We start from the raw sequence: 27,645 nt of genomic DNA, 5'->3' as shown, positions 1-27,645 counted from the left end.
ATATATATATATATATATATATATATATATATATATATATATATATGTATATAAAGAACATGTTATATAGAGATGAAAGGAAAAGGAAAATGTTGCTAGCTAGCGTTGTAGACGATACAAAGATGGCTTTAGTGTATATAGTTTTGTAAAGTGTTAAACTATAGTGAGGAGAGATTTATGATTACATAATGTATAAAATATACATAAACAATACATCATCGCTGCGAAAAAACGTATGGACTCGTACGTTTTTCTGGTATTATTAATTATAAATTTTCGTTGGCGATCGGAAGCGCGTGAAATTGTTGAACCGTCATCATTTCGTTAAACATAGCTGCATCTTGATATATCGTGCGTGAGGCCGCGGGGAATGTTGATGATTACGTATATAATATGTGATATACGCGTGAAATTTTAAGCTGTCAATAGAATGTCCTAATATTAAATATTATAGTGCCATTATACGGTTTCTTTTGTCCCTTCCCTCTCTCGCGTTTTACAGGAAGTAGGTGTGTGCATTATATTTCTGTTTATTACTTCAAAAGACCACTTTAGACAATTTACAGATCACGTCGCATTAGGGGGATAGAATTCTATTTATAATTTTACCCCAGGCAACAACGTCACATGATTTTCACATTGATAAGTGGTGATTAGTTGATTACCGGTCCTAGACATCATGTACCCAATAACTGACGTTTAAGATGCGTGAATTAACAATTTAAAATCAATTAAAGTCAATTTAAAAACGTTTATAATGCGTTTCAGATAGGTCATTTTCAAATTAAAAGAATATATACGCAAATATCGGATTATCCGATGGGATCTGTTTCTCGTAAATAAAATATGATGAACGGTGGTAGAGATACCACCGAAATGAGAACGGTGCATAAATCATGGAATTGCACAACTTGTATCAGTTGTATCGTGGAATTCACTCTTATAATAAAGTGTGGCACACTTTTGGATTGATCAGATTGATGTAACGTTAACGTAACCTTATTTTAGTTAATGGTACCTTTATTTTTTAAATCTGATAATAATTAAATAAACACAAATAAAATGCAGTGTATTTTATATAACACATCTTGTTTCAAATAAAATCATTTTGTATATAATTTTGATTTTCCTCTATAGTTATTAAAACGTTTTTAAAACGTCATTAAAAGGCAAAAAAAAGATAAAATCACGTTTTTTCAACGTCTCGAAACGTTTTCATCGGTCTGTGACTTATTCCTGTTATTTTTACGTCATTATTACGTGATTATAAAAGGATAATTGACGACTGACCAAAAACTGACGTGGAAATCACGCGACGCTGTTCCCTGGGACGTGCTGTGTAATAAAGAGAAACATTTAGAAAAATCGAAATACCTGCATATATAAAATATACATTAAAATACCTCAAAACAAAATATACAAAATACAAAATTATAAATCGAATTCTATCTTGAAATCCGACTTGAATCTCGGATCGTTTAAAATGGGGCTTTACACTTTTAGCATTCCTTGAAAGTTTTTCGGGAAGAAAAATCCACGATAAGGTAAGAAAAACGTTCTCTTGTGTACGTGTATATGTGTAAACTTTTCCACAGTATTATACGCACGCTGTGAAATTACAGTCAGACTTTTATTAATTCGACGGTATGCATATTCACATCCCACATTTAACGCTGCATGTAGAATGTCAATATCGGTCACAGTTTCAATAACAGTTACAGCGATCGGTCGGGCAATTGGACGGATATCGCATGCAACGTCTTAGGCAGTATTGGTCCGCTCCAGGTCTGTCAGCAATATCTCCAATAGCGTCACAAGTGTTTCTGTAATCACGTCGAAACGAGGATCAGAGAGAATTTCCGAAACGCAGATGCTACATTGAAAGTCACGACCGTTTGATATTTTAATGCGATTCCGAGTCAATGACAATTTATTGCTTGAACTCGCGCGGCAATCAATTTAATACTCACAGACAATGACAGATTCCTGGCGGACAGTTCGACGGGACGCGAATGCAATTCACTTGACACCAATTGGTCATATTCTGCCTGTATCGATAAGCCGCGGTTGGCTCGCACACTTGAGCCCTGAAATCGTAAAATCCATGCACGTGCGTGTCACACCGAGAACAATCAAGCGCGCTCGAGGTTGACACGCGCGCACGAATTAACGTATACTCTTTAACGCTAATCGATTCTCACCTGAGTGGTCGAGCAAACGGAGCGGTCGAGAATTTCGGAGCTACGGAGTACAGCTCGTAGATAACATTCTGATACAGAAACCGCGGCGGTATTGCACCGGTGCTGGTAACGATGCTCACGTCGGCACAGTTTCGGAAGGTTTCTGGCCTGCCGCATCCGACGGCTTCCGTGCCATTTTCACACGTGCCCCACATGTTACCTAATAGCAAAACACATACGAGATTAAGAGATCGCTCTCAGTACAAAAGACGAAAAGTAATACGCGATAAAATTTCGTGCCTGTGTAATAATTCCATTGAACGACGCATTGCGAGCATGTTAAATACGGTGGTAACGTTACCGTGTACCTAATGATGCCCTTCTTTCCCGTATCGTGCGGAATCTCAAAACGTACGTTCTGCGTCCCGGATACGTACAGGGGATAGCTGGACGATTAAGCGATTAGTGATATTAGCGACAGCATCAGCAGTCTTATACGTACCGAATGCGTAGAGATCACTTACGAAGCGAAACACTCCGGCGTTGTCACGCGCGACGGATCGTTGTTGGGGCAAATATACATCTCGAACCAGCCGTTATGGTTGGCCGTTAGCTCTATCTCCACTTCGATTTCCTCCAAACAGATTATACTGACATTGTACTTATATTATTATAAGTTTCTTACAAGCGTATTTTTTTTTCGTAAGAACATAAGAAATAATCCAGACAGCATGTCCAAAATCGGGACATAAGACGTCTTAAAGTTATCTTTAAAGAGGTCCCGATTCTGAATATAGTGCCCCTAACAGCATTAATATCCTGTATATCTATAGAATATTCTAAGGATGTCTTAATATATGGAGAACATCCTTATAACATCTTATGCTTTACGATATCCTCTTAACATTTTTAGAATATACATTTGCTGTCAAGGGCTGTCTAGAAATATTGCTATTTAATCTTGCTATGAGATTTGCATGCGTGCAAATATAATAACGTACAAAAACATCAAAAAGTTACATTACCTCTCCCACGGTGTATCGTCGAACAATGATCCCGTTTGCGAACTCGCCACCGGCCTCGTGTGGGCGCGGCTGACTCAAATGATGCGCGTCCCCGCAAACCCCGCACTTGCCATTATTCTGCTGCCAATGGACTGCATAACCACCGCAGAAAAGTTCGTTGTCATTGTAATTGACGGGGTTTGGATAGCCGAACCTCCACATCGCGTTCCTCGACGGAGGATCCATTAATCTTCCGTGTCCGTGGATCACGTCAGGCACCTTTTTCAAAGATTCGCGACGAAGGTAGGTTCGAGAGCGAGAAGAATAAGAAAAGGTATTGTGTAAAAAAATGAAACTGTTACTCTGCACCTTTCTTCGATCGCGCTATATACGCAATGTCATTAAATGGGCGGCCTCGTTATAACTTTTACTCGCGTGCGTGAGTTATTAAGGGCGCGTCTGCTGGGAAAGTGCTGTGAAATGGCGGAATTGTCCGAGGCTATTGGGCGTATTTAAGGAGTATATTGAAAAACGAGTTGGTACGGTCGGACTTTCGATGCCACTGGCAAAAATAAGGCCTTTCAGATTTCCTTAAAACGTAAGTTTATGAAAAGAGGAACGTTTGTGCGATCAAGAGAGCGCGGAAGTCCTGTTCGTAATTTTAATCTCGTTTACGTAATTATCGTAATTATTAAAAAAAATGATCTTACTTGCATGAAGAGGTATAATATTACGAGCAGAATGTTGTTTCGTTGATGCCTGGTGATCATTTTTTCCTGAAACCATTACAGCAATTAGTAAAGTATTCCTATTTATTCGTGTTTGATTGAGGGGATTTGGTTTTTAAATACAATGAATCGAATATGTCTCTAACAGCAATAATATCTTGTATATCTATAGAATATACTAAGGATGTACTTATTAATATACTGAGAACGTCCTTATAATATCTTATATTTTACGATATCCTTTAAACATTCTCAGAATATACATTTGCTGTTAGGGGTACTATATAGAATATAGTCTAGGAAACTCAGATAGCACGCGTGTCTAAAAAAAACGTCGCAAAGACATCTTAAAGACGTCTTCATGACGTTTTTTAGACATGCGTGCTGTCTGGGAAAGCTATCCGCGCTAAACAAATGAAGTGATTCAATGTCATCAACATCGAGCATTAATTGTAGTATTAACTCGATCAAATATAAACTTCGATCGCATTCATCTCGCATTTAACTTTTGGGAGAAGTTTTCAGGAGCCTGTAAGGGGCATGAAAATCTATTTCAAACTGGAATTAGGCATCGTGTTCAAAGCTTCTGTCGCATAATAATGAGTTCCGCCTTCGAGTGTCGGGGGACAAGATTACAATGAAATAAGATCATGACGGACGTCCTTGAATCAGCTGGGGGAAGCTGAATCTTGCGTAAGAAAGTGAAGCAACGTGTATTGTGCCAATGGTGTCGTTACGACAATAATGGCGAAGAACGTCGTTGGCACTTATGTCACGTATTATTAAGCGATACACGTAGCGTAGGATTAGGATCGGCGCCAAAAACCGTCCCAAGTGCGTTCTTTCAACGGACGAAACAAAATTTTTTTACATCTATTTCTAGAATAAATCTTAATATCTATTTTACTTTCGGCTATTCATAAAAATTCATCGCCATTATTGATCGATTATTATTGACACGTCGATTAGTACATAAAGCGGAAGTAGAATTCATTGACGTGTACACGTGTCATTGACAGCTGTTTGACACGCGACGAGATACATGGTGATGATCTTAAGTGACGGTCTTTCATTAGGCTCTAATATGAACCATTTAAAGTGCCGCAGTCTCAATCAGCTGCTGAATTGTAAGTTGAATACTTAGTTGAATATCAATCAGGTAGAACCATCATTCGCAACAGCTGCTTCGATTTGAAAATAAATATAACGGTAAGTAATAAGTTCCGTAAATTTTTTATGTGATGATATAACTGTATTCTCAAACGCGTCAATAATGTAATATCTGATAATGTAATATACCTAATCCTGATAAAATATGAATATTAAAAAAATTAATATCAATATATTAAATTAATATTAATTATATACGTATATGATATTCCTAACACATGATCGTTACACATAGATTGTATTGTTTTTGTGGGGTCTCAATTTTTTATTGTCACAAATCTCATTTATGTAGTTAAATTACTGGTCAAAAGAGACTCTGCCATAGCAGGATTCGTGGAGCTACAATGAGATACATTCGCCCTGTAGTCTAAATAAAACCAAAGATTCATCGAATGTAAAACAGAGCCGGTTAACCTTCGCCGAGAGCAAGCTGGTACTATCAAATCGCAGTGATAAACGAAGGAGAGCATCACAGTCAATGCTCTTGGAAGGGACGCCTCGTTGAGTTCGCGCGAGATAGGTGAAGATGCGACATAATGGAATTCGAAACGACATAGCGGGACAACGATGGGAAGTATAAATCTAACACTTTTAACACTAAGGCTGTTTAGTTCTGACAACAATATGTTCCTCCCTCCTTCCCGATCTTCTCGCCGTTCCGCGATTTTAGCACCGAAATTCCTCCCACGAGGGCCGATTTTTAGAGGAGGCGATTCTAATCGCGGTCATAAAGTGCGAGATAAGTGGTACTTTAGCTTTCGGGAATAGACACAAGCCAAATATCGTACCGGATTCCTTCGTGAAGCGAATGACCGGAAAGAAGCGATTCCGATGGTTAAAATTTTACGTTATCCTTCACTGAACATCGTTTATGATCAATTCTTTTCTGAAGTTATGGGATTCACCTTCTTTCGTTAAATTTGGCGGATTTATAGGGCTATGGCAATTTGTCTTTTCTTCACGTTCTAAATTATGTTCTAACTGTACAAGACCTCCCGTTAGCAAACTTGTGTTCCGGCCGAACCTAGTGAAATTTTTATTGACTGGCTTATTATATCTCGATTCATAAATATGTCGAGCGAGCGGAAAAAAATGTAGAGATAAGCCAATAAGCCGCATAACGAGCGATCATAAGTTACCGGCATTTGAATCTTCCTTGTATCGTATTCTCTTCGTATTATTGGATCGGTCGGCGCGATTCGAAAGTTGCAGTCATAAATTATGGGTTATTCGCGAATACACACAGTTCACCTTATCGGTTATAATAAACTCGTGATATATATAAACGCTTACAAAACCTTTGTTGCTCTAAAATTAATATAAATTATATTAATTGTGTTAATACAAGAGTTGGAAACGAAGGCGCGAAACCTCGAGGCTCTCTCCAGATCGTTTTTTGACTACAATAAACATTAAAAAATTATTAACGATCAATGCACGCTTTATAGTATTCTGATAAATAGTTAAATCACATTATTGTTTGTAGTTTTTCCGAATTTATCAATATCAAGTGTAGAGCTCGACGACTCATCTAACCGCGAAGTCATTGAAATCGGGTTCGCCGGGTTACACCGGTTTCAGAATACGGCGACATAACAAAATAAGGGAGAGAAAGGAAAAAAGGAGACTAACACGCCTCCTGTTTCCACGTCAAGCCAAGGTTGCGGGAATGGAACAAATTTATCTCAAGACTATAGAGATTACAAATGCAATCGAGTTTAAATACGAGATTTCGTGTCGCGAGCTATTTCGATCGACTTAGAACAAATTATGCGAGAGATCCAACGCAATTTATCGATAATTGGCTATTACTTTTCGTATAAAAACTTCCTGGCAGAGAATCCTTATGTGATCGATCTTGGAAATAATCAACGTTGATCCTACAATTAAATGCTCCGGTAACTCGCATGTCTAAAAGATGTCTTTACGACGTCTTTTAGACACGCGTGTTGTCTGAATGCGTTTTCGGATTGGGTCGCAGAACCCAATTCGCCGGCTTTCGTACTTCGTTGTACGTTAAAATTGTAAATTACGACACGTAGGGTATATCTGTACCCTGTATGTATGTAAAGTCATACTCACTCGAGTGCACGTGCTCAGTCTGATCGGATTGTTAAGCAGGTGAAAATCGACGGGCAACGTGATCGGTTCCGACGGGGTTGCTCTTCGCGGTCGCAGGTAGTCACCCAGGAGGACAGTTCCGCACAATCGGACGGATCCGCTCGAGCGCGTTCACGCGAGTGACAATGTGCGTGCGCGTCGCGCGCGGCCCGAGCTGCCCAAAAACACGGCCACCTCCAACCGTGAGCACACAGGACTTGAGGCGTGGTTTTCAGGTAGGAAGTCGGATGGGCCCCGGCTAACATAGTGGGGGATGATCCGAGTGTATGGAAGCTGGAAAATCCTCGATCGGTCCATTCGGCATTCCGCTCGAAATCGTATCGTCGACCGAAGGTCTGAATGGTCGTTCGCGTTCTCGCGCGCGTTCGAGCACCAAGTTCGTATTCGAGCCTTGGGAAAAATGTGGGTATCCTTATTCTGTCCAGCAAGATCCACCGACTGACGGATTGGTGCATTATTTTCATCCGAAACCTGTCCGGTCATCGATTTCTTTATACTGTCTGCCTCGAGACAAAGGCGATCATAACTGGTTATTTGGTTATTTGCCTTCCGCCTTTCGTAATGGGGTCAAGTGCAGCTCAAACACTTTCAGCTATGTGTGCTGAGAGCGCACGTGTCCATACAGATATACATACATATTATGTATTGTTTAGTGGCAGTCAAATAACGATTGCCGTGAAATTCGATAATTCTTGTGAATAATATATGCACGACATATAATAGAATCTCTCTATTATTTTAATTAATTAATTATACCAATTTAATTAACATCAAATTAACATCAAATTAACAGCAAATTAACGTCAAATTAACATCAAATTACAAATTAGTTATGCGGCATAACTTAGCATAAATGACTGCGATAAACACATACGTGAACATGTGACAGGTAAACAATAAAAGAAAGACTTCTTTCCGGGAAATATGTAAAATTTTGTTGTACATTTAAGTGGCACAATATAACATAACAGAGAAAAGCCCGAATTTGTACTTTCAATTTCACTTTCACTTTCACCGTATCACACCACGTAAAACCGTTGGAATTGTAGTACTATTCCTGACACGAAGCGCAACGGTATTCGTTGACAGCGACAGATATATAGACAGACAGTTGTGCAAGCAAGGACAATTTGATACCTCGCATTAATCAGCGACTGCTTTCGCAGTCAGAGCATCGCGAAAAGAGAGTGACGTTTTTTTTTGGCCTTCAAACGCCTTCGGTATCTTTCACATGCATGCGCTGCCAAATATTTGCAGTACGTGCTGATTTTTCTTTTTAAATAGTATATTGGATGGAATATTGATATTTGTGGTATTCAGCGCTCTGAAATAGACCAATCATAAGTCTCTACGACGAGGAGCGACACGCAAGAGGAGTTCTCTCTCTCTCTCTCTCTCTCTCTCTCTCTCTCTCTCTCTCTCTCTCTCTCTCTCTCGCTCTCTCTCTTCCTCGGAGCAGAAGAGCGGCTGCTCCAGCAACTCGCGCCCCCACGAGACTCTCCGGCTCTTTTTACCGGGTGAACGCTATCAGCGCGTATCAGCGACCAGTACGGCTCCATCCCTTCGGCAGAGACGACGTTGCTGAGAAAACAGCCCTCTTGTATCCGTGCTCTTGTCTCAAACGGAAATGCTCGTTAACAAGTATCACCGCGCGTTGAGTGGGCGGACCTCGCTCCGATGGCTGCTAAACGGTATTTATACTTCCTCTTCGTCAAACTCGAAAATGGGTGTAGTTCACATAATGGATGACAAGAATCTATTCGGGAGCATGCCGCTCTATCGCGAACGCTGTGTGGACCGTGACAAAATCGATAAATTCATCTCGGTTCCAGCTGCTTCGCCGTCCGCCCGCGAATCTTAAATCCCTGTGCGGTGCATAACGATTGCAAAAAAGGCAAAAAGGAAATAAATAACATTGAAAGAAAAATTAATATATTAACTCTTTCACAGTGTAGTTCTCGGTGTATTTTTAACGAAAATACTTTTAACGTTGTATCTTTAGTAAAGAGTGCTATTAATACGAGTATCTTTCACTATCCTATCGTTATTCCGTCGTTATCTCATCCGAAATTTTAAATAGCACGCAGATAAAGAATGTTTACTTTCGTCACGATCTCGGACGTTGTAATGTTAATTTTAAATCAGTTTTGTACAAAATACAGTTCTACTACTTTAAAATCTTCTCTCTCGCAAAGAAAATTATTTATGGAATAAAAATTTAAGATCTCAACGAACAAATTTACTAATTATTTTTATAGAGTTTAATTAAAAATAAACATTTAATGAATGGGTCATATCTCCTGATATAAAGTATCTTAGACAAACATTTGATATCTGAGATAGGAGAGCTCACCCAAAACTTGTCCTTTCAGTCAAAATCATGTTTATTATATATTATATCTTATATTTTATAATCATTAAATGAGAAAGTAATCTTTTAATTTCGACTTCGAATCCTTTCCGAAAATCCTTTCCGAAAATCTTTGTTTTTAATATTTTTGCACCTCGATAAGAGAACGAAGATTTAAATAGTAAAAGTTAAATCGAAAATATTGACACATAATAAATAATGTTAATATATATTAATAACGATTGTCAAATATTTAGAATCACAATTTTCCTCAGTGGTAAAATAAATTAAATAAAAAGTACCAGCAAAATATATGTAATCCAAAGAGAATCGTTATAATTTTAGAAAAATTTAAACAATCAATTCTGATGAAAAAGGAAGCGAAAAGCTCAAATTGTTTGGAATCTATATTTAATAACGCGGAAAGTAAGCATATTGCGTATCGTCAACTTTGTTACTTAGCAAATTTGAACGATTGGGTCCTATCTGCTGATATAAAGTATCTCAGATATCAGACAAACATTTGATATCTGAGATAGGAGAGCTCATCCAAAACATGTTCTCTCGATCAAAATCACGTTTATTATATTTTATAATCAGTTATGATTAAATGAGAATTTAATCTTTTAATTCCGATTTCTATATCCAGAACTCCTTGCTTTTAATAGTCTCTTTGTCCAATACGGAAAACGTTGCAATCTGTATTTTCTTTATTCATACTCTAGTTTCTACGTTACCGCGTCTGCGACTTATGTATATCACGTCATTGCACATTGCAATTTGCAACATAATGATTTACGAGGGGGTTCGAACACGTAAAATCGCAGTAATAAATCAAGTAATCAGCCTTAACTATCGTCAATAGAACTGGATCACCGCAGTTGTTGAACAATTTAGCGAGTTAAATTGTTTTTCTGCTCGGATATGGATATGTCGGCAAAATCCAAAAGCGCAGAGAATCTTTTATATGCATGTATATACGTGTATGTTTCTCTGCGAAGAAAATGCGTATATATTTAAATTGTACATAGGAGGATATATATATTTAAATATAAGAGTATAATGGTTGTCGTGCAGGCATTACAACGTGGAAGAGATGCTTAACCGGTTCGGTGCCGAGGGAACCAGAAGGGCCGGTACTTACGACGGAGATACCGGGTCCTCGATCGCGCAGCTTGCTACAAGAATTAAATACGATTCAAGTACGTCAGGCACTCTTGATTCTTTGGGTGACGTCACGGCATGATTATCAATTAAATTGCTATCTGCTGATGTTTTGAGTGCTTCGCCTATAGCTCATATTTCAATTCGATAGTTTGAAAGTTATAACTTTACCGTTGTTACATAGAATTGCTATAATTGTAGAATCGAAGTGTATATATTTAAAATATGAGTAATAATGCGAAATATCTTTTGTAAATATGCCAGAGACGAAATGGGTTTACAATGTTGAAATCTGTGACTTCAGCAAGCGTCTTCCGTACAATTCTTCGCAGACTATGAAAAATCCGCCGGTAATTACATAATAGACGTTGACGGGAACGCGTTGCTGGACGTTTATATGCAAATCTCATCAATGCCCCTAGGGTACAATCATCCGGCTATGTTGGAGGCTCTCGGCGATCCCGTTAATCAAGTGAGTGATATAAAAGGCATTTCGTCGCGGAGTACCGTATTTATTTTTCTCATATACGGAATTTACATGCTAATCTCCTCCTACATGATATATCACTTGAGTTTTAACTATATACAGCATATGTACAATATTGGATTAAATTTTAATAATCCGATATTCTTGGAATACATTGCGAATTATTTTGTTTTACGTGGAGTAGATGGTGTCCAAGCGTGTATGTACAAAAAATTGTGAATGATATATTATGTCTTTTTCCAGAAAATTATAGCGAATAGGCCTGCATTAGGTGTCTTTCCAGGGAAAGATTGGCCTAATAGATTAAAGGATGTTCTGCTTAAGAAAGAGGTAATATATATATCGTAAAATTATAATGAATTTTTTATCGTCCATCACTTTTCGCGCGATATAAATATGAATTATTATTTTTTTGAACAGTTTGCACCACCCGGATTATCGCACATCACAACAATGATGTGCGGTTCTTGTTCCAACGAGAACGCTTTTAAAAACATTTTTATTTGGTACGCCGAGAAACAAAGGCAAAGAGCGCCGTTCACGAAGGAAGAGATAGAGTCATGTATGATAAATCAAATTCCCGGTTCACCTCGATACTCTATTATGTCCTTTAAAGGTCAGTCACCTGTCCGAATGAAAACAAGTTCCATTTTAATTAGGAATCTTTACGAAATATTTAATATCGTTAGGTAGCTTTCATGGAAGAACCTTAGGTGTCCTTTCAACGACTCACAGCAAGTACATTCACAAAATGGATATACCGGCTTTCGACTGGCCTATCGCCTCTTTTCCAGAGTACAAATATCCTTTAGAGGAGAACGTGCGAGAAAACAAGCACGAAGATAAGCGTTGCCTCGCGGAGGTATCGTCAAGTCACTACTCTTAAATGTCTTTTTGAGCGTTTCGCATGTATGAGAGAAGAATTTAAGAGCATGACGATATGTTTCAGGTCGAGGAACTATTCGAGAAGTACAAAAACGAAAAGAAAATACCAGTAGCTGGCGTGATAATTGAGCCTATTCAAGCGGAAGGCGGCGATAATCACGCGTCGCCAGAATTCTTTCAGGAACTTCAACGCGTGACGCGGAAGGTATAAAGCGTGCGGCTCACAATTATCTCACTGTGCGTTGTAAGAAAAGATATATTGCATTAAAATGTTGCATTGAAATATTTTAGCACGGAGCTGCGTTACTTATCGACGAAGTGCAAACTGGTGGCGGACCAACGGGAAAAATGTGGTGCCACGAACACTTCAATTTAGATACCCCACCCGACGTGATGACTTTCAGCAAGAAAATGCAAATGGGCGGTTATTATCACTTGGAGGATCTAAAGTAAATATTTTTTTTACGATAAAGCGATAACGTCGTGTTTTAAGTATTAACGTTTAATTCGCCCTGCACATCGCAGACCGAAACTGTCATATCGTGTGTTCAATACTTGGATGGGAGATCCCGGCAAAGTGATACTGCTCGAAGCGATTATAAAAACGATCAAAAAGGAGAATCTTTTGGATAGGGTTACGCGCGTCGGCGACTATGTATTGAAACATTTGATGGATATGCAAAAAGAGCATTCTGCTACAATCAGCGCAGTGCGTGGACGTGGAACTTTCATAGCGTTTAATTGCGCCTCGCCTGAAATGCGAGACAACATCATCAAGAAACTTGCAACGAGAGGTAAGGTGATATCGCAATGTAAAATGCGAGCGCTAAGAATATCTTTCACGTTTTCGTGCTTTTCGTGTTCTTGTTAGGTATCCAGACAGGTGGATGCGGTAGCCAAGCCGTGCGGCTGAGGCCTGCGTTGACTTTCACAGAGCGTCATGCCGATATATTTCTGGACGCACTTCGTTCTGTGTTAAGAAAATAAGAATAATCCTGGTGATTTCTTGTGTCTTCCAAATCAGATGTCTTCCATTATGGAGTGTTCACAGAGATATACGAAGTCTATGATAAAATAATCATTATTTTTCTATGGCAGTTATATTATGGAATAGTTTATGACAAATGACGAATTAATGACGAACTAATCAACTGTATTGTCTTATAAATGTGTGTAACAAATATCGTTCGATGTGTTCTAGAAAATGTGCAAAATTATGATATGAATGTATTCCGTAACAAATGTAGAACTGTAAGTGATATCTTTATTGAGTATAAATTTTTACATCGATTATTTATATATTTCAATATTTTGAACAATATTTGCTATATTTTAGAAAATTTAGTATAAAGTGATTAACAATTTTTATAATTTATATTTTATTTTATCTTCCTGCTATTATTTGCTAATTGGCTTGATTGATATAATTGGAAAAATTATTGCACAATTACAAAATGTCTTCTAAAAAAACTGCCAATAAAAAATGTTTAAGCTGTTCTGATTGTTATCGAAAACTTCCAATGTCCTTCATCTCGACATTTTCCTGAGTATTTCGGTAAAATGCTCATATTCTTGATGATGACTCTTCTGTGTCATGTAAGCCTTCGTCCTCATCTGAAAAAAATATTCGAGATAATTAAAGATTACAAAAATAAAACAATGTATTAAAAATCGAATTCCTGATTACTGCAAATGCGTATTTACCGTAACTTTAGAATCCACCGAACCATGTCGTTGTGACAAGTGCCACAAATTTACAGCCATATTCGCTAATGCAGTATCCCGTAAATCTGCACGAATAATAAAGCAATTAAATAGTTCGAGTGCTAGCGCCGATTGTTTATCAAATTGCTCGATAGATCCAAGATACTTGAGATGACTCAAGATTTCCTCAACAATCTTCGAACATATTTTATTGACTTCACCAATAAATTTCTGATCAGATCCATACAATTTATCATTTGAGTCAACCTGAAATGCCATTATGTGATAGATCTTAGTTCGTAATTAATTTCTCTAATTTTTAAGTGTCATGAAATTTGGGTTATTTAATTGTTCTTACACGAAATATACACGAAAGTATGAGGTACCTTATCGATATGATATGGATAATTTTCCTGCGCTACCGTTGAAAGAAGATCGAGTACACGTAAATACAAATATGGCTTAGTTGAGGTATTCTCTTCGAAGTAACGTTGAACAGCATTGAGCAAGCCTCTCATCAAGTACAGGACACCATGCTCTGGGCTATCCTAATATAGTACAAAGCAATCTTAAAATCATAAAATTATAAAACGTAGCGCATATCAGTATACTTACGGGAACTACTAATAATGTAGACAAGAAATTCGATAAGTATGAGAGCAAGTACGGCTGCGAGCTTTTCTGTCTTCCATCGATATCGATGGTTTTCGGCATTTCCGGAACTAAACTTAAAGCAGCCTTAAAGCAGGCATCGGCTGAAAAAATGCCGGTTTACGCACGTAAATTGACGAGATAAATAAAAGCAATATGTTATATGTTAATGTTAAAAAAAGAATTAATTTGACTCGCACCTTGGCCTAGACATTGATTCAATAGGGCGACCTGTCCAGACAGTAGATACAATTGCAGACGTGTATGGACTAAAGTTAACGACGGTATAGTGATGAAACAGAAGGCGGCACAGGCGCGTACAAATGCCGACGTTCTCCTCGTATGGTGGCCACGTACTATCTTTCTGGTATCAACTGATAATCGATTCACGCACTAAATACAAAAGCAATGATTTAATTACCACTAAAAGTTTTATCTTGATATAGATTAGCAACTGTTCTTCCTGTAAAGGTATACAAGGGTAGTCTGAAAAGTTTTGAGCCTAACATCGACTTAAAAGAAGACTATGTTGAAAAATTTGACCGAATTTGACCGAAAAAATAAGGTTTGAGGCTCAAAACTTTTCAGACTACCCACGTATGTATTACATACCTGCACAAGTTGTATATGAACGCTATCAAGATTAGGAAATGCCGCCCTGGCCTCTGCGTAGAAACTAAGCTGCTTCTCGAAATCGCGACCATAATCTACTCGTTGTACTAGGCCACATATTAATTGTCCGATCTGTCGTTTCTCATCTTCGACGGTCAGAGCACTGCATTTGTTTGATTTTAAAGATCAGAATAAACTGTATAATCGCGAAATTAAATTGACATACCTAACGGAATCGTGCATTATTCTTGCGATAAACATCAGAGCGTTTATAATAATAGGATCTGTAATAGGCCCGTTTTGTGCACTTAATCCTTCTATAACAGTTTTACAAACTTCGACCTTAACACTTTCTTTGTGAAACAAGTCAATTAGGGGTAAAAAATTGTCCTGCAAAAATTGTCAAATTATTTGTGATAGATCGAACGTTTTAACATAATTTATTAAATAAATACGAATAATGTGCGGTTATATAAATGCAAGGATAGTTACTATGGCAAGCAGCGATTCAAAATCTTGCGTGTGGGCGACTATCTTCTCAACAATATTCTGCAACTGTGGATAATAATTTTCGAAAACTTTGTTTGGTCGTAGCCGGTCTATTATTTTGCCGAAAAACAAATTTAATTCGTTTACCTGTAACACATATTACATATTATAATAATTTAATTTGATATGAAGTATTATTATTATTATTCATACAACTTACAGAAAAGTGTATAACGGTGAACTGAATCCAAATCTCGATGCAATGCATGAATTTATTGGGATCTGTGAGGTCCGTTATATACTTCCATATCACGTTGAGCACCGATTGACAATCTTCTTTCGGCGGAGATTCTCGCACAAGACATTCTCCCAAACTTCGATATAAGAGATACTGAGGATATCCTATCGAGGTAAAAAAAGAAAATCCTGTAATATCTCTAAATTAAATACATATACATTTCTTAATTCTTTAATCTCAGTACCATCGTCTTCGCTCGCTACTATTAAATTGACGAAGTCCATTGCACGTGCAGCAATATACGTCGGTTTAAATGCAGTCAGTACTGTATTTAATAATAATGATCTGAAAACATGTATATGTCAATTACGTAAAAATTAATAGATTAAAGACAAATTAAAGGTATAAATATATAGGTATAATAGGTATAAAATACCTATTTATTTACCCCTTCTTTTGCTTTTTACATCGAGATAAAACCTCTTCAAGAAGGCTCTCGGGTGATGTTGCCACCAAAACCTGTACGACCCAATCCAAAGCTGGTGAGTACAAATTAAGATACGAATGCAAGGTGACGTTTTGTTTCATTATTTCATTTTTCACAGCAGTACCAAATAGCTGCTGATATGTAAAGAGAAAGTCGTACAAATTCTCCCTCACAAACTCAAAATCTGATGTTTTGTTCAATGCCAATCCCACGCGACATAAATAACATCTCGCGTAAACCGCTATCAACGGATTTCCGATACCTCTTATCATACGAGTTATACGCAGTAGAGCAGTATTAAATTCGCTAAAATGAAAATATTGTTTTAATATATTAATTTTTATATTATTATAATATTATGAATGTCTATTACGAGAGCCTTACCTCGTCGTTAGAAAACTGTAAGATTTTATTATAGCCATTTCAACATATAAACGCGGTACTAGTTCGCGTATAGAAGCTATCTTGTAAAACCAATTCCGACACGTTTCCTTTGCATTCTCAGGAACCATATCAGGTGTAAAATTATCGGGCAAGCTCGTAGGTACTTTACTTCCTGGTCTACGAGAGAAATATCACTATTAGCAACTGTGCGATAATCCGCAAAATATAAAATGCAGTTACAAAATAAGTTAAAAAATACATATAATAATTACTTGTAATACTCAGCCTTCACTTTCAATCTCTCGTACACAAGTTTTCCAAAGATATCCAAAATATCTGTGATGAGAACAAACTTGCTCGGATAAAAAGCCATTACAGATGTATCTACTAATAATTTTGCACACTGAAATAATTTAGCATTAATATCTAAATCGTAAGTTTCTTGCTCTAAGCTTTCTCATAGGAGCTGAACAAATGTATCAAAACCTGTATTGCAATTTTGAGCGCCTTCACTCTTTGATCGGAATGCCACGCTTGTACTAGTTCATTGTTTAATTGTTCGATTCGCGCGGTATACTGTTGCTGCGACAAGTCCAACATTTGCCTGACAGAACCCTCTTCAAAGTCGTCTAATTGTTCAAGTCGCGTTTTTACCTTGTCGACCATCGGCCCGCTTGGCTGAACTTTCACTACAACTGTGATAAAGCAATATTGCGACAATTTAAAATAAACAATAATGTATTTAAATAATTTTACAAAATTAAATTAATCGTTAATTTTTTGAAAAAGTAAGTACCTTTCTCTCCACCTGGTAAGAAACTGGTTACAATCGATAATTTTTCGGAAGTTGTGTATTTGCTCAATATAGCGGAACGTCTAACAGACCATGGCTCTACCAACTCCTCTGCCGTATCTTTTGATTTTTTACTCGCAGGTGCGACATTAGAATAATCCCACTATAACATAGATAATAAACACATTGTGATAAAGATACTATAAAATAAAAATATTATAAACTATATATATTACTTCATCTGCAGCCATCTTAGAGAGAGGATCCAATTCTTCTCGAACAAATTGTGTAAGGGGATCAGAACCATCCAAGGAAGGATGACTTAACAATGGATCGCTCAGTGGATTTGCAGGAACTGGTGTGTGCGTTGGGGTAGGTGTTCCAGTAGAGGAACTGGTACTTGTACTTCGCAACGCACTGCGTCTAGCTGCGCTACGTCCATCAATCAGCTATATCATTGTAAAAAAATTTTCTATGATTGTAGAAATGGAAATATTTGTGATACTCCAGTAAAAGAGAGGCTATTCTTACAGTGATTACAACTGGTTTCAAAGGATGATCCGTAGTTTCTTCTAGGCACGCAAACTTCACAGTCCCATATTCCATGGGCTTTGATATCCTGCAATAAAGTTTCTTGTATGATTTTTCTTATGTTAGAGTATCAAAGTTTTATTATATGATATCGAGAACAACAGCGTGAGCAGACACTTGAACGAAAATTAATTCTCTCACCATTCTATCTCCGTCATGTTTAATCGCGTCGAGACTCTTCTCAAGTCACAAGTAGGAGCGTAATCACGCCGATATTGTGCAGTTCATTATGCGGCACCGAAACCTGACGTTAAAAAGCGCACCGACTGACCGACACACCACACACCACACAGTCGACACGATGTCAAAACGTCAACTGATCCTCGCGCAAAGTCAGGCAAAGGCGCAAGCGGAGCGGAAGCACCGATCGGCAGTCGGCACGAGAATTCGTCCATCGCGCTTATTGGTCGCCCGTCGACGAGCTCCTAGCTCCTAGAGATTTTTCCAAATCCTGATTACACCCGGCGAAAAGCGTTCATCTCGGCTGATGATCTCGGCCTCGGTCCCTCGTGGTGTCACGAATCTCCGGCCGACAGGTTTGCCTGCACGCTGCACGCGGCGAATTTCGACTTTCCGACCGGTGACCTCGTTGCGGAACGGCGGACTCACTCGTCTGAAAATGCACGTCGACGATTCCAATGAACCGCCAATCCCGCTTGGGTCGTGATGCAGGGCGCAGGGCAGCTGGGCAGCACCGACACCGTCCCCGATTCTGACTTCTGACCATTCTGACCACGCACGGCACGCCGCAGCCGCACGGAGCGACGGCGACGGGCGTACCGTTTTCCACTTCTCCCCCAGTTCTCGCCGCACGCCATCGTTCGCACGTTGCAGTACGCGAGCTCCGGATCTCCGCGGAAACTCGCGTCGCGACGCACCCGGACCATGGACGACGTTCTCGAGAGTTGGGAGCAGATAGAGGAATCCGGGGTAAGGCGCGTTCCGGAGTTTTCTCTCTTCGAGTCTGACGTAGAACGGGACGATTAACCTATAACCTATAACCTCCTTTGTGCTCCATTTCCTTCGATGACGAGAGGACTCCACGAGGCTCGTCGTCTCGCATTTCCTCGCGTCGAAACGTCCCAATCGTCGCGTATTTTTCGTACGTACATCGTTCGTAACTGATAGATTGATATACGCGACTGTTAATCGTACTTAGTACTTTACGCTACCATAAGGACATACTTTTGCATGGAATGTTCCAAATCGTTGAGCTCGCGTAGAAATATTTCTTTTCCTAATATTACTCGATCTCTTTCTGGAGATCATTTATTGTCGCGTCTTACAGAAGAGGAATGTAAAATTATGATGGATTTTTCAGGCACTCGACAAAAGACTGGAGGCTTTTCGGTTGAACACAGAGGAAGAGATAGAATCTTCTAGGTAGGTTGAGGTGAATGTTTCTAGAACTTTTTTCCATTCTGTACTTTTTGAAGTCATTTAGAAACAATATATATATTACATATTCAATGACTTTTTGGACATAGGGCCAGTAATGATGCAAACACGAGGATGATCATATTAGGAGAAGACGGCCTCAGATCTCAATACGTACCTCCAAAGCCCATGGTAAAGATATTAAAGAGACCGACCGCGGACTCGCGGGGCAGTGGCGATGGCCCACTGAACGACGACAAACCCAAGCAGCCTATCAAATCTTTGAAGCAGGTATGTAAACGCACTGTTTTTTTCGCCCTGTCCTGTCGAACATATGAGAGACGTAAAAAATTTGTCTAAGCGGGAGCAGGAATATGCGGAGGCACGCAGGAGGATCCTGGGGGAAGAGAAGAGCCCGGAAGAGAAAACGGCGCAGGAGATCAACAAGATTCAGGCAAAGTCGAGTGCCCCGAACGGCAATAATTTGCCCAGCAACGTTCTTCGCATGCCTGTCGGCCCGGACGGCACCCGGGGCTTCAACGTACGCAGGTAGCGCGTCTCCCGACTGTCTCTTTCCACCCATCTTCTTCCTCTCCTTCCTACTCGCTGCCACGGGGAAGGAGAACGGCTATGAGGCCGATGACACGGAATAGCTTTGCGCTCCCGACCAGAGCGGACAAGATATTCTCAGAGCTGCGTCCTGCGACTTGTCATCACGCGTAGATTCAGCCCAGCAAGGATTTGAGAGAAAATGGACTTAGCCACGCGAAAACGAAATGCCAATGTCACCACGCTACATTCGATTAGTGCTCTCTTACATGACATAATCGAAAAAGAGACAAATGTGACAGGAAAAATAATTATATTATATGTTTATATTTGTATGAATATGCATGCAGATATAATCATTTTTCTACGACGGAATTGCGATTTAGATAATGGAATAAGACGGAGGCGTGGATTTGTTACAAACGAAGAAAATGAATCGCATCAGTTTGTAAACTTGTATAGTAAGTGGAAGTATTTAATGGATTGTGTAATAAGTATCTGGACCGTGTAATAAAAGAACTCCCTGTATATATACACACATATATTATATACATGTACAATTATATTTGCGATATGTGATTCGTTTTGTTATTAAATCAAAGATACTTTTAACAGAGATACTTTTCATTGACCTCGGCTACGAATAGTATACAAACTTCATGTAGATGTAAAAGGGAGATTACGCCTTAGCAATTTCATGTTGAATTATGCTTAGAGTAGCATAAATTGGGAAAATTACTTATTAAATTGTTTATATACAATCTGACAAGTTTATAAAACTGTACATATTTCAATTGTTGAGATTCTTACAGCACACATTGTTTAAATTTTCTTGATTGCAATCGCAATGTTTTCTTGAATCGGCAGTTACGACTCGAGATTGTTTAGATACGATGCGGATATAATTATCTTCAAACGTAAAGAACTTCCCGAATGTATGTACTAAAAATTAATTTACACTGTTGGGTACTGGGTAGTAGGCGTTCAAGCGTGATATTCGCGATAACGCTTCACGCGCGTGTATATGTGCATGTGTATGCGCGCGCATGCACGCTCAACACATGTGTAAATGCGTCATGGCGCATGTCAAATTGTACGTCTGCCGCTATCAGCTCGTCTGCGTCCCGCAGCCCGCAGCACGGATATTTCTCGCGGTTTTGAAATAATGTTGCCGAGTTGTCCGTGGAAATAGGTGTCCGGGTGCCGCAAGTGCCGCGTCGCGTTGTCATCACCGGAGCCGTAAGGATGGCGGAATCGAGCGGGCCGATTCTTCACGTCATCGTCATCGGGTTTCACCACAAGAAAGGCTGTCAGGTAGAGTGACAGGCCAATTAACCTGCCTTCCTCGTTTTCAATCGCGTCTAAGGCGTGCTCATAACGTTAATGTCACCTTTTTAGGTAGAATACTCGTTTCCACCTTTGGTGCCCGGTGCGCCTAACGAGTGCCCGTTGGGATGGAAGTATCTGCCCACGCTCGCCCTGCCCGACGGTTCCCATAACTACGACGAGGACACAGTCTATTTTCACTTACCTAGTCTAAACGATCCGAAACGTACGATATACGGCATTTCATGCTTCCGCCAAATACCTGTGGAGGTATTACAAAAGTATTCTACGTTAATGTATACAAATTTTAACTTGTCGTATAAATATCAAGCCAAACGTTATTGTGTTTGCAGAAACTAAAGAATCGTACGTCTGACATAACAAGAGGCACTGTTCAGAAGTCAGTTTGTGTGCTAAGCACTTTGCCTCTGTACGGACACATTCAGGTAAAAATGGCCTTGATAACACACGCATATTTCGAGGAAGGAGATTTTAGTAAAGTATCCTTACTGGAGGATACTTATCATCATCTTAATTCGTGTATGAGCGGCGAAAGTCATATACCGCCGCAAATTTTTGTTGGTAATTATCCATCAACAAATTTATGTTCAATGATATTTTAGTCACACCGCCTGCATTGTACACATTATTTACAGGTTTGTCTGCAAGAGATTTTATATTGCAATTCCGTCACAAAGTGTTACTTTTATTTAAATTGCTCTTGCTTGAGAAAAGGATAGTCTTTTATCAATCACCTGTACAGCCACTGTGCGCCACGATATTGACTCTACTGTCACTGTATCCAGACATGATTGAACATGGTCTCCAACAAGCGGCTTGTGTGAGGTACTACGGAGATACTTTAATAAGTAAATTTATCGAGATTGATAGCAGTAAAGTTCAATAAACAAATCCTTCTTTTCTTCAGACCATCCAGGCCGATGTCTCCGATTCCGACTTTCGATGAGGAAGAAATATCAACGAATAATGTCGACGATTCCAACTTGTCATCCACCCGCATCGTCAAAGACGATATGTCAAACGCCACGAGCCACGAGCAGTGCAACGATAACAGCAATAGAAATTCCTTGTGCATTAACGACAACAAAACTATGGAGTCGATGGAGGGTAAATGTTTGGACGGACTACAGCATGTAACCCTACAGAAGAATAATAACGACAATGAAAATCTAAGTATGAAGGTCATCGAAATAGAATCGGCACAAGAATGCACCGAATCTTACCTGGAGGAAAGCGATTCTAAATATTCGCCGAAGCCGAACGATAACGTACACAGAGTACATAGTGTAAACGCCATCACATTAAGCACGGGCGACACGGATAATAGTTTACCTCGTGACACGAGTAGCGATGCGCTTTCTGACGCGAGATTAACGAATAACATTACGCAAATTGCGCATGTTAATCCGGAGTTGTGCGGCCTACCTTTAGAGTTATTTACAAAGGTAATGATACCTGATTACTTGTCATAGATACAGGGTGTTTTCTAAGTAAGTACAAAAAAAGTAAAGGGGATATTCCGTGGCTTGTTTTAAGCAGAAAAGACCCTATAAACATATGCCCTACACTGCTTCGTTTTCAAAATACAGAATGTCAAAGTTGTAAAATAAAAATGTGAAAATTTCGGAAATCTGGAAAACATTTAAAGATATTTAATTCAAATTTGGTTTGCGTACATGTGGTATTAAGAATCATTTTCCGGTACCGATAAAACATTTTTAGACCCATCAGGGGCGTGCATCTTTGTCGAATCGTGTATTTTGAAAACGAAGCAGTTTAGGGCTTTGTGTTCATAGGACCTTTTCTTCTTAAAATAAGTCACGGAATATGCATTTTCTTCAATTTTTTTACTTATTTAGGAAACACCTTGCATATTCCATTCGGATAACATTTTGCATATTGCAGAAATATGTATCTGTTCTAGGGTTATCTCTGTTTACCTTACTTGTCTTTGCCCTATTTGGATCTCTTGGGGGATATTAATGTTAGAGGATATATAGTAGGCGCTACAAATGTGCTGTTTAAACAAAAGAAGCAGTTAATCGATGTGCTAGTCGAGGTATATATGTATATTTGATTGGGAATTGAATATAAATTGTGTTTAACTTATAATCGTATGCTACATTTACAAAAGGTTGAAAACACGCGGATAGAGGCGACCGATCCCGAGCTGAGGCGGCAGCTGCATCTCACCACGGAGGACTTGAGATTCGCCGATTACGTGGTAAGGCATGTAGCCGAGCCTCGGAAGGATATTTTTCTGGACGGGGTGGGATGGGAGGGTGGCGACGAATGGATCAGAACACAGTTCCGGGTGTACCTATTGAGCATGCTGCGTACATCCATGCAACAGGATACTCGTCAGTCGGATCACTACAATGCAGCATTCATGTCCGCGTGGCGCGCTACAAATAATTACAAGGCGTGGTGTAGCGCGAACAAACCGGAAATACTCAATATCGAGCCTGGTCATCCCTTTGCTGGTCAGCTGTCGGTGCAAGATATGAAATTACGTTTATCACAGTAAGTACCAATCTCTACTATAAAGTATAAATTTATAGTGCAAGGAATAAGAAGTAGACTACTAATTCGGTTCATTGCTTTTTATGCTTTATTTTATCCGATCAAGAGTACAGTGTTTAAGAAAACAAAAACATTTGTTGTTTCAGCACGATGCAAAATACGGAAAGTGGCAGAAAGTTGAATCAAGCAATGGCATCGACTGGGCGCGCAGTGGCCACTACTGGGAAAGCTGTGGGTAAGGCTGCATAACTTGATTTAAATATAACCCGGACCATAGAGCATTTAAATGCATTGTCAATTAATTTCTAAGTACAAATATTTCTTTCATACTTAAAACTGCATATTAATATCTATAAAAAAAATACCTTTTACAACTCTTCGTATTTATTATATTCTATATTTACATGCAGTTTTAAGTCTAGTTACTATATGAAAAAAAATCATAATTGGGAATATTAAATCAGACGTTCCGCTTAATTTCGATTAACGTCCAATGCGATCAGAATATGCATAGTTAGGAAGAAAAGTGTGCATAGAAATATTATTCTTGGGACTAACAATTTACAAGGGGGAGCGCTGTCGCAAGCAAAAGGGGCGTTCTCAAACTGGTGGAGCACGTTGACAACAGTTCAGCCGGTCGATGAGGCAAAGATTGACAATCAGACGACAAACAACCATCACGCAGTATCCAGCGTCACGGACAAAGAGTCTGTTGAAGACGAGGAGTTGAATTTCTCTGCCACCAATAACGCGGATCTTACCGTAGACCTTGATTAATACGAAAACATATGCCGATGAGAAATGAAAAAACGATCACGTGTGATCCAAGCTAAAAATACGAGATATCGGACATTGGTACAGAGCGTAATATAAAGATACGTAAAACTGAAACGAAAAAATTCCTTGCAAGACGTCGTGTACGACGTGCTTGTTAAACGACCGAATTTTTTAAAGCATTTCAGTTTTAGCGAGAGAAGTTGTGAAGTAAGAAAGTAAACCCGCGTACGCGCGTACAACAGACTATATTAATGTGATATATAGGAGATTTTTTAAGCTGTCCGGCAAATGCTAGTTAAGCCGATATATTATTGATTTGAGTACAAGTTTTTGTAATTTCCGTCAAATATATTTTGTATATATAATTTCTATATTGTTTGTAAGATATGTGATATAATTTCGTTATGAAAAGACACGTAACTATCGCCAGTGATCTTGTACTCAACTTTTTCAATGTTGCATGCAATTAAGCAACACTATAAAAATGTCAATCAATTTTAAACCTAAGTAATAGACAAAGCATTTTTTTCAGTCGCAAATCTGAACTATTCTCGAAGGCTATACTACATTTACACATGTAATATTACATCCAATAATATTATTGTTTCGTTTATACATAGAGATATTCTCGCTTAAGAAGTACCTGTATCCTTTGTATATAAAAAATGTTTACGCGCACGTTTACATCGCGATTATCATGATGATTTTTCGCGCGGTTCGCGTATCATCTCGACGAGATCTTACGTCTTATTTACCGCTCGGATCGAAAGAGTACATTATCCTTTAGGCACATATAAAAGAAACGCGAGAAGAGTGGCATGTTTGACGTACGCCACATCGCACATTATCGATCGTAGCAAATTTCTATCTGCAGGGTTTTCAATATTTTGTATTGTCGTGAGTAGCGGATTACATGTAGAGGATGGGCGGAAAGTTCGGAACTGGGACAGCCGATATCCGACAAGACATAAACATTGTACATTGTTCCATAATTCATTTCACTAAGGCTAATCCTGTTATTGACAATATTGCTACCTCCATTTATTGTCGAGATTACACCGTACGATTAGTTTCGTGTACCTACAACACGACGCTCCCTCATAATTCGATAGATCGGTAATGAAAGATCTAAATCGAGATAGATAGTTGTTAAGCTGACTGTATCCTTGTCGGAATAAATTGTTAGCTTTATCGCCAAGATCGTGGACGATCATTCGTGGAACGAAGAGCTGCCGTTAATCATCGTAGCAGAGTTACGATTCAATTAAGCTTAGAGCACCCATGTAGATCATTTGTAGTGCTACTAGCGTAGTCATTATATAGTAACACGTATATCTGATTAAGGTAAGAAAGTTTTTCTTCGCCATAATATTCGCAGAGTTACGCGAAAAGCGTTTTGTAGGAGGTATTATTAATTTACGATTCGCCCCTTTCTAGAGCTTAATCGTACTTAATATTCGCTCTATTTTTACACCGTTTTTACGTTAACCAAGTGAATCTCAAACGGCCACATTTGGCGCTAAATATCGATTTTTGTTACAGTTGTCAAATCGATCTGTCAAATTTTAAGCTGTTATTTAATAAAAGGCGACACGTAGTAATTATGCGAGCTGTTTATATTGAAAACGATCGAGAATATCTAATCTCAATGGCAAATTTTATCTCATTTAAATCTGTCCTCGTACACACAACCACCACTGTTTTCAGAATAAACGGTTCACACGCCAGTTTAGATTAAGGTATCATAGGTGCATCTTTGTGATATTTAGTTTGTCATAATCTGCGACTTGATTTAAATTTCTTCGAAGAGAATTCGTCGGGGTGTTAGGGTATGTCTTTATTTATATGAGTAAAGTGTGCCAAATGTGGAGCGTGTACATTTTTAGGAGTATCGATGTCTGGGCGAAATGTATTTTGCAAACGGCGGCGCGATGCAAATTCAGACGCGAAAAACGGCCAAGCTGCTAATATAATAAACGGAATCGACGTTGGACATTTAATAATTTTATTAAACATTCGATAACATTATCGTCTTTGATAAACGATCGACTTTTTTTTCGATCCCTTGCCATCATAGAAAAATTATGAATCCTCCTCGAACGACATATATTTGAATTTATGCGAATAACGAATTTTGCTCGCGCTGTCTTTAGCATTATTATACAGAAAACATAAACGTTTCGTATACATTTTTATTTGAAGTCGTTTATAACACGACGTTTGTACATACATTTTATTTATTACAACACAAATATATTTTTCAGCGGCATTTTTTTCGCGAAATTGCAGGATCTTAATATTGTATAGTTGTTAAGATTTTCTCTTTGCGATCGAATTACGAACGCGCTCGATGTATAAAATATTCTATTTGATTTATCACCGATCGAAACAAAAATGATAAAAGCAGAAAATTCGACGATCCCTTTGCACAGCTTTAGATGTGATTATATTATCGCAAGAAGTTATTTAAGACCCTCCTTCTCCCGCCCACATTGGATATAACTGAATATGTTTTCTATATATTTATAAAACGCAAGTTTGTACAGCTTACGAAAATGTAAGGAGAACGGAGTGTCACGATCTGAGAAACGACTTATTGTACTGTACTGTATTGTATCCTATGACTGTAGAGTACCACCATTCGTCAAAATATTAAAAGAAATAATATCTAATTCTGAATGTGCGTTCTCGGGTTCTTTTTGCAGCGGCAGATTATCGTTAATCACGTTGTAGAGATCCACGATATTTGTTTTTATCGAGATACAGAGCGGCGCAGGTTTTTTAATTGCCGATAATTTACGCAACGTATCGGCGTAAATATCGGTAACAGATTTGATCGGACATGTAAGCAGATCGACATCAATTGCGTACTGCGTCCGCATTCAGTTTATGTTCTGCCAGCAGAGTCTGCTAACATAAGGCCTGTTCTTGTGTTCTTTTTAGCTGAACTTCTTGCACAGTTCATCTTTTTTCTTCAATGTGAGAAGAAAAAGAGGGAAGATGAACCGTCTGACATGTCTGATCAAATCTGTTA

The 27,645-nt window shown here is 38.7% G+C and overlaps 5 protein-coding genes across 7 annotated transcripts; 3 read left to right on the top strand and 2 right to left on the bottom strand.

Annotated features, from left to right (window-relative positions):
• Positions 1-1,122: 1,122 nt before the first annotated feature.
• LOC112465609 lies at positions 1,123-8,832 on the bottom strand. Of its 2 annotated transcripts, XM_025033227.1 has the most exons (8): positions 7,165-8,832; positions 3,895-3,960; positions 3,206-3,463; positions 2,705-2,814; positions 2,481-2,626; positions 2,202-2,400; positions 1,971-2,087; positions 1,123-1,823 (listed from the first exon to the last, which is right to left on the bottom strand). In XM_025033227.1, the coding sequence occupies exons 2-8, from the start codon at positions 3,952-3,954 to the stop codon at positions 1,706-1,708; spliced, it is 1,008 nt and encodes a 335-aa protein (XP_024888995.1). In that variant the 5' UTR covers positions 3,955-3,960; positions 7,165-8,832; the 3' UTR covers positions 1,123-1,705. The 2 variants fall into 2 exon arrangements, with proteins under 2 accessions (XP_024888995.1, XP_024888996.1); XM_025033228.1 differs by lacking the exon at positions 7,165-8,832 and having other exon boundaries at positions 3,895-7,147.
• LOC112465608 (4-aminobutyrate aminotransferase, mitochondrial) lies at positions 8,831-13,584 on the top strand. 2 transcript variants are annotated; one of them, XM_025033225.1, is made up of 10 exons: positions 8,831-8,894; positions 10,631-10,755; positions 11,022-11,189; positions 11,448-11,534; positions 11,625-11,820; positions 11,894-12,066; positions 12,154-12,294; positions 12,381-12,538; positions 12,615-12,883; positions 12,961-13,584. In XM_025033225.1, exons 1-10 carry the CDS (start codon positions 8,831-8,833, stop codon positions 13,074-13,076), a joined length of 1,497 nt encoding a protein of 498 aa, XP_024888993.1. In that variant the 3' UTR covers positions 13,077-13,584. The 2 variants fall into 2 exon arrangements, with proteins under 2 accessions (XP_024888993.1, XP_024888994.1); XM_025033226.1 differs by lacking the exon at positions 8,831-8,894 and having other exon boundaries at positions 10,654-10,755; positions 10,982-11,189.
• A 10-nt stretch (positions 13,585-13,594) lies between these two features.
• On the bottom strand, positions 13,595-18,272 carry LOC112465606 (UPF0505 protein C16orf62 homolog). Its single transcript, XM_025033223.1, has 18 exons — positions 18,180-18,272; positions 17,979-18,066; positions 17,684-17,896; positions 17,451-17,610; positions 17,141-17,349; positions 16,927-17,057; positions 16,655-16,831; positions 16,232-16,576; positions 16,028-16,128; positions 15,766-15,947; positions 15,549-15,692; positions 15,283-15,446; positions 15,057-15,219; positions 14,645-14,837; positions 14,409-14,548; positions 14,180-14,341; positions 13,794-14,060; positions 13,595-13,703 (listed from the first exon to the last, which is right to left on the bottom strand). Exons 1-18 carry the CDS (start codon positions 18,194-18,196, stop codon positions 13,617-13,619), a joined length of 2,943 nt encoding a protein of 980 aa, XP_024888991.1. The 5' UTR covers positions 18,197-18,272; the 3' UTR covers positions 13,595-13,616.
• A 609-nt stretch (positions 18,273-18,881) lies between these two features.
• On the top strand, positions 18,882-20,580 carry LOC112465611 (SUZ domain-containing protein 1). Its single transcript, XM_025033229.1, has 4 exons — positions 18,882-18,968; positions 19,360-19,421; positions 19,526-19,706; positions 19,777-20,580. The coding sequence occupies exons 1-4, from the start codon at positions 18,924-18,926 to the stop codon at positions 19,966-19,968; spliced, it is 480 nt and encodes a 159-aa protein (XP_024888997.1). The 5' UTR covers positions 18,882-18,923; the 3' UTR covers positions 19,969-20,580.
• A 379-nt stretch (positions 20,581-20,959) lies between these two features.
• Positions 20,960-27,290, top strand: LOC112465607 (late secretory pathway protein AVL9 homolog). The gene is made up of 9 exons (XM_025033224.1): positions 20,960-21,278; positions 21,363-21,560; positions 21,644-21,872; positions 21,947-22,136; positions 22,219-22,756; positions 23,236-23,370; positions 23,446-23,834; positions 23,981-24,069; positions 24,403-27,290. The coding sequence occupies exons 1-9, from the start codon at positions 21,210-21,212 to the stop codon at positions 24,609-24,611; spliced, it is 2,046 nt and encodes a 681-aa protein (XP_024888992.1). The 5' UTR covers positions 20,960-21,209; the 3' UTR covers positions 24,612-27,290.
• The last annotated feature ends 355 nt before the right edge of the window (positions 27,291-27,645 follow it).

Source organism: Temnothorax curvispinosus, unplaced genomic scaffold, assembly GCF_003070985.1.
Source record: "Temnothorax curvispinosus isolate PA1 unplaced genomic scaffold, ASM307098v1 QBEX01015383.1, whole genome shotgun sequence".
NCBI lineage: Eukaryota > Metazoa > Arthropoda > Insecta > Hymenoptera > Formicidae > Temnothorax > Temnothorax curvispinosus.
The sequence above is the reverse complement of the archived record's forward strand: the minus strand, read 5'-3'. Positions and strand labels throughout refer to the sequence as shown.

Coding starts and splice junctions, on each gene's coding strand:
- LOC112465609 (XM_025033227.1), bottom strand. CDS start 3,954: ATGATCACCAGGCATCAACGAAACAACATTCTGCTCGTAATATTATAC. Junction 2,401..2,480: donor TCAATGGAATTATTACACAG/GCACGAAATTTT, acceptor TTTTGCTATTAG/GTAACATGTGGGGCACGTGT. Junction 1,824..1,970: donor CCAGGAATCTGTCATTGTCT/GTGAGTATTAAA, acceptor ACGTGATTACAG/AAACACTTGTGACGCTATTG.
- LOC112465608 (XM_025033225.1), top strand. CDS start 8,831: ATGCTCGTTAACAAGTATCACCGCGCGTTGAGTGGGCGGACCTCGCTC. Junction 12,067..12,153: donor ATAAGCGTTGCCTCGCGGAG/GTATCGTCAAGT, acceptor GATATGTTTCAG/GTCGAGGAACTATTCGAGAA. Junction 12,539..12,614: donor TATCACTTGGAGGATCTAAA/GTAAATATTTTT, acceptor TGCACATCGCAG/ACCGAAACTGTCATATCGTG.
- LOC112465606 (XM_025033223.1), bottom strand. Junction 16,577..16,654: donor TACAGTTTTCTAACGACGAG/GTAAGGCTCTCG, acceptor TTTTCATTTTAG/CGAATTTAATACTGCTCTAC. Junction 16,129..16,231: donor TGTAAAAAGCAAAAGAAGGG/GTAAATAAATAG, acceptor ACATGTTTTCAG/ATCATTATTATTAAATACAG.
- LOC112465611 (XM_025033229.1), top strand. CDS start 18,924: ATGGACGACGTTCTCGAGAGTTGGGAGCAGATAGAGGAATCCGGG. Junction 18,969..19,359: donor AGCAGATAGAGGAATCCGGG/GTAAGGCGCGTT, acceptor TGGATTTTTCAG/GCACTCGACAAAAGACTGGA. Junction 19,707..19,776: donor CTATCAAATCTTTGAAGCAG/GTATGTAAACGC, acceptor AATTTGTCTAAG/CGGGAGCAGGAATATGCGGA.
- LOC112465607 (XM_025033224.1), top strand. CDS start 21,210: ATGGCGGAATCGAGCGGGCCGATTCTTCACGTCATCGTCATCGGGTTT. Junction 21,561..21,643: donor TCCGCCAAATACCTGTGGAG/GTATTACAAAAG, acceptor TTGTGTTTGCAG/AAACTAAAGAATCGTACGTC. Junction 23,371..23,445: donor TAATCGATGTGCTAGTCGAG/GTATATATGTAT, acceptor CATTTACAAAAG/GTTGAAAACACGCGGATAGA.